The 5205-nt window shown below is 39.3% G+C and overlaps 2 protein-coding genes across 2 annotated transcripts in view; one reads left to right on the forward strand and one right to left on the reverse strand.

Annotated features, from left to right (window-relative positions):
* vhl (von Hippel-Lindau tumor suppressor) overlaps nt 1-1156 on the reverse strand; it is a 5377-nt gene extending 4221 nt beyond the window's left edge. The window contains exon 1 of the mRNA XM_005943952.2: nt 696-1156. Coding sequence (XP_005944014.1) covers nt 696-882 — 187 coding nt within the window. The 5' untranslated portion in view covers nt 883-1156. The remainder of the gene's footprint in view (nt 1-695) is intronic.
* A 748-nt stretch (nt 1157-1904) lies between these two features.
* LOC102309482 (vasopressin V2 receptor) lies at nt 1905-5172 on the forward strand. The gene is made up of 3 exons (XM_005943954.3): nt 1905-2103; nt 2243-3106; nt 3290-5172. The coding sequence occupies exons 2-3, from the start codon at nt 2263-2265 to the stop codon at nt 3496-3498; spliced, it is 1053 nt and encodes a 350-aa protein (XP_005944016.1). The 5' UTR covers nt 1905-2103; nt 2243-2262; the 3' UTR covers nt 3499-5172.
* Nucleotides 5173-5205: the final 33 nt, after the last annotated feature.

Below are 5205 nucleotides of genomic sequence, written 5' to 3' on the forward strand. Positions count from 1 at the left end.
TTGCACAATCGGTGGCTGACTAAATACTTTTTTGCCCCACTGTATATACATATGAACAGTATAAAGAGAAAATATATATAATATGTACAAATATACAAGAGTAATGCTTTAAAGGTGATACTATTTCATGATTTTCGTGATACAATTCTAGGTTCAGTTTCCAAGACATGGCTTATTATTTTTATTATTATTATCATTATTATGAATCTCGGAATTAAAAGACAGACAAAATACTAAAACATATTATTTAAACAAAGAGACAATCATTAAAATTACACAAAAAACCTCCAGTCAATCAGTCAGTCAGTACAAGGTTCAAGACAGAATTAAGCACAAATATCAATAGGAGCTGGCAACACAGATGATAATCAAAACAACTGAAAGCTCACTTCCAGTCTGTAAAGACATCTTATGTAACAGACCTGCATAAAAACAGGTCTATATATATGTGTGTGTGTTTGTAGTAAACCTAATCCTAGACATCCATCGTTTTCCTTTAGTCTGGGCTGGGTTCTTCTCTGAGAAAGCTGCGTTCAGGTGATACCAGCATTCCGAGAAAACTGCTTTTTTACACAAAACAAAGCTTTAAATCTCTAGAAATACCTGAGTAAGCACCCTTGCTACAATAAAGCTACAAAGAGCCATTTGTTAGCTAATCGCTTTATGCACTGGTAACGTGCAAGCAGCCGTCTTACCGACGTAAGTGTGCATCCTCCGTCCAGTCCCTGGTTGTATGTCATTGTAAGGATGCGGTTCTCCCTGGTAATTTATCCACAAAGGCCGTACGACACGGGGACTATGGTTATAAAACAGCACTTTAACTGGTATCCGACTGTTCAGGGAACGAACCAGAGGAAGAGTCTCCTCTCCTTCTTGAGGCATTGGAGCTAAATAATGCTAAACTGTTATCGCAGCGAGAGTCGCGTTCTGTAGCTAACGCTAGCAAGTAGCTCCCTAAATGTTTACAATCGTCCGCGACGGCAGCTACTCGAAATTATAAAAATCGTATCAGTTAATCTGTCTAGTCGCTTACTTATCTTATAAAACAGAAAAAGTTAAAAACACTTTTAAACGCCGCAGCGAGAAAACTACTTCTCAACTAGTTTGTTTACAGTCACTTTTCCGGTTGAAAGTGTGGAACGTTGAACTGTTCTGATCTCTGATTGGTCGTGACATGCGTGACGACATGCAGTGGCTCGCTACAAGAGATGCGTTCAGTACGCGGTGTACGTGGTGCAGAAGCAGCAACAAGAAATGAAATCACAACAGGAAAACTGTCAGACTCTCACCCACCTCCACCTAGAAAATAAATAAAAGCAATGTAACTATGATATATAGTTTTACATAAGCTATATATATATATATATATTATATATATATATACATATATATATATATATATATATATATATATATATATATATATATATAATATATTATATATTATATATATATATATAATATAATGCTTTTATATGGTGGTGTGTATTTGTGTGTGTGTGTGTGTGTGTGTGTGTGTGTGTGTGGTTAGATCTGTTAAGACTAATGCATGCGAACCATAGTTTCAGGTTATACAATAATAAATAAAAAGATAATAACAGATTCTTTAATTGGTCTATTTATATTTGATAATACAAATGCATATAGGCCTAAAGTATTTACAATTGCACGTCCTTTACTGAGTAAAGGATCTGTGGAGAAGAGATAAATCGGTCAAAATCAAGTAGGCTAAATAGTACTATATATACTATCCTATACTATTATACTTGATATTAAATATCAAAAAATCATTTTTAACATATTGAAAGTAAAAATGCAATAAAAATCACATGATATCTCTTCTTTAGCCTAAACAACAGTCCGCCAGCACTAATCTCCCATATGCTTTATACTTAATTATCAGGATTAACCCATGGCTTTTTTATGTGTAAGAAATGCTAATCAGATTCAATGAATATGAGCTCCACCCAGTTGCATTCTGACATAAAATACTGAGGCACAGTAGAAACCTTCCAGATTAACACCAGACAGCATTCGCAAGCTGAACTCGACTGCAGGAGTAAAGCTTCCATTCGCCTTCAATATTATTTGAGGTTTAAGCAGGTATACAGAAATAAGCCACATTGCAGTTACTTCTATGGAACAGAATCTTCTTTTCAACAATATTTTATCATGGGAAATTACGTTTTGACTTTTGTTTGTTTGCATAAAATAAAAATCTTCTATTTTTCCTTCATTTCAGATACTTTTCGTCAACATCGAATGTCTTCAATCACAATGAATGACAGTGACTTTGTGGAGGCACAGGATGTGCCAAGAGATGAGAGTCTGGCCAAGGTGGAGATCGCGCTGCTCAGTGTCGTCTTCGTGAGCGCCGCCGTCCTCAACACCAGCCTGCTGCTCGTCCTGTGGAAACAGCGCAAACAGATGTCCAGAATGCGCGTCTTCGTGTTCCACCTGTGCCTGGCGGACCTGGTGGTCACTTTCTTCCAGGTGTGTCCGCAGCTTTTGTGGGACATCACAGACAGGTTCGTCGGACCGGACTTGGTGTGCCGACTTGTGAAATATTTGCAAGTTCTCGGCATGTTTTCATCAACCTACATGATCGTGGTGATGACAGTTGACAGGTACCAGGCTATCTGCAACCCGATGGTAAAGTTTCAACGGACACGCACGAGACTAAATGTCCCCGTGTGCGTTGCGTGGGGGATTTCTCTGCTGGGCAGCTTGCCTCAGGTCTTCATTTTCTCACAGGTGGAGGTTACACCGGGTGTGTTTGATTGCTGGGCTACATTTATCCAGCCATGGGGGCTGCAGACTTACATCACCTGGACCACGCTGGTCATTTTTGTTTTACCCGTTATCACAGTTGTTGTTTGCCAAGTCCGCATCTGCCGAGCCATCCAGATCAACATCTACCAAAAGACTCAGCAGAAAGGAACGGTGGGTTTGCCATCCAGAGCCAGCGGTGTGGCTGGCATGTCGAAGGCTAGAGTGAAAACACTGAAGATGACGGTGGTCATAGTACTCGCTTATATTGTCTGCTGGGCTCCGTTTTTCACTGTCCAGCTGTGGTCCGCGTGGGACAAGCAGGCGCCTAAAGAAAGTAAGTATTGCGTATATTTGCTGTGTGATCGTCATAATCAATGTAGTTCATTTGGTCTTTTACGTTTTCTAATTACACAGAACCTGAGCATATTTACGCACAAACACAAATTACTAATCTCTAGGTGGCAGATGAGATTGCTTGGCAGACACGTGACACTTTGCCCTTATCTTTTAATTCCAGCTGCTACTTTCACCATCCTGATGTTGCTTGCCAGCCTGAACAGCTGCGCGAATCCCTGCATTTACCTTTTGTTCAGCGGTCAGGTTCCCAAGAGGCTGGTGTCGCTCCTGTGCAGGAGGCATTCAGGCGGAAAGGACTCAGTGCACGAGGAAGCGACGCTGGTCAGCACTTTGTATCTAAGCTTAAAAAATCCCCCCGAGTCCAAGTGAAGGTAGCGCATTACTTAAAATGGGAAACTCCTGCAGGGCAAACCGTGCAAAGTCTGCGCGCCTGGATATGCTGCCTCTCTGAATTTTAGCAACCGTTTCAAAGGATGAAGGCAACGCATGCTGTATGTTATCTGGCACATAAAAAGATATAGTGTGTAGTAAAAAGCAGCCAACAAAGGCGAGAGAGTGAGAACAACATGCTGTTGGATAACAGCATCTGGAGAGACTAAACAACTGGTGTGGATCATCAAGCTGTTTGGATAAATCTTTTTTCTTTGAGAAATAGAATATTCATCCCATTTAGTGGTACCTGAATGAGCCAGTCTTTTCAGCCAGATTGGATTCAGCTGTATAGTGTTTTGCATACTGCCATATATAGAAACATTCCTTGAGTTGATTTCACCAATCTAAAGTAAATAAAATCTATTCATAGCTTTCCAAACGAAAGATTAAAAGCAAGCATATGTGTTTCACTGATGTAACAGAGAGGAAATAGAGGCACACTTTATGTTGGAACAAACTGTATTTAAAGATTGTGAAATATGTTTGTCAGCCCTTTAAATGTTTCTATGGTGAAAACCTACTCACTGTTCACAAAATCACACGCCAGGTGCTTGTATTTTGTAAAATACTGTTCATGCCATGAACAACTTTGTTTATTTATGGAATAAAATGTTGTCACAAACGTGTTGCACTGCTGTTGTATACATAACACATGAGGTAGCCTTTGTAATCCTAAACATTTACAAATGATACAGATCGTATTTATGGCACTAATATTTAGATATAAGTCCATGCGGTCCCACCTAATGTTAATGTGTTTTAAAACAAGGATTGAATTGTCTACATTGTCAACATATCTTTCCACAAATATTACAGCTGGAAGAATGTAATCAAAAGACAAACAGACAGATGGACAACCCTGCACTACGTCATGCAACATCTGCAGGTCATCAGAGTGAAAAACCTTCTTTGAAAGAGCAGCACGCCAAAGGGAGACATAGAATGAGAAACATATGAAGCTCGGAACGTGGCCAGTTCATTGTCCAAGTCAGTCAGTAATTTTGATCAGGACTTCAGGTCAAACTAGAAAATTAGTCATCAGCAACAACAATTAGTTTCAGTGATTACTATGACAAATGAGAAACCACAATGAAGGCATATCCAACGTGTGCTACTTATATGACAGTGGAAAAAAGAGCATTGGTACTGAGCTGAAAAGTTTTGTTGGTTGCTTTGTAACTATGGGAGCTGCAATGGTCTAAATTTCATTTGAGGATCTTAAAATAAAATAACTGAACACTTTGACCTTCACAGCAGTGCTTCAGGTTTCACTGGAGTCCACAGGGACCTGCAGTAACATAATTTTATTTTCCCTCCTAAATGTGTTTTTTGGGATATTATAAAGAAAGAGGCATTACAGCAGACACTAACTGGTGGCAGTTACTCGTGCACATGCTCACCTGAGCACTGAGGCAATCCGACAGCTTACGTTGGGAGTCTATCCAATTTTCTCTGGTAAATTTTTATGTGCTAACTTGTACCTCTGCATAAATTTACAACAAAAAGTATTTTATTTATATATCGAAAAACATACAATATAGGCATAATGCTTCAACACACTGGTTTTCTTTCAATATTATCACCAATGTTTCAACACAACCCAGAAATGATTTCCTCTTCTGTCCTCCTGTGTTTGTCTGGTAT

Source organism: Haplochromis burtoni, unplaced genomic scaffold (assembly GCF_018398535.1).
Source record: "Haplochromis burtoni strain Fernald_Lab_line unplaced genomic scaffold, NCSU_Asbu1 Contig_177, whole genome shotgun sequence".
NCBI classification, from domain to species: domain Eukaryota; kingdom Metazoa; phylum Chordata; class Actinopteri; order Cichliformes; family Cichlidae; genus Haplochromis; species Haplochromis burtoni.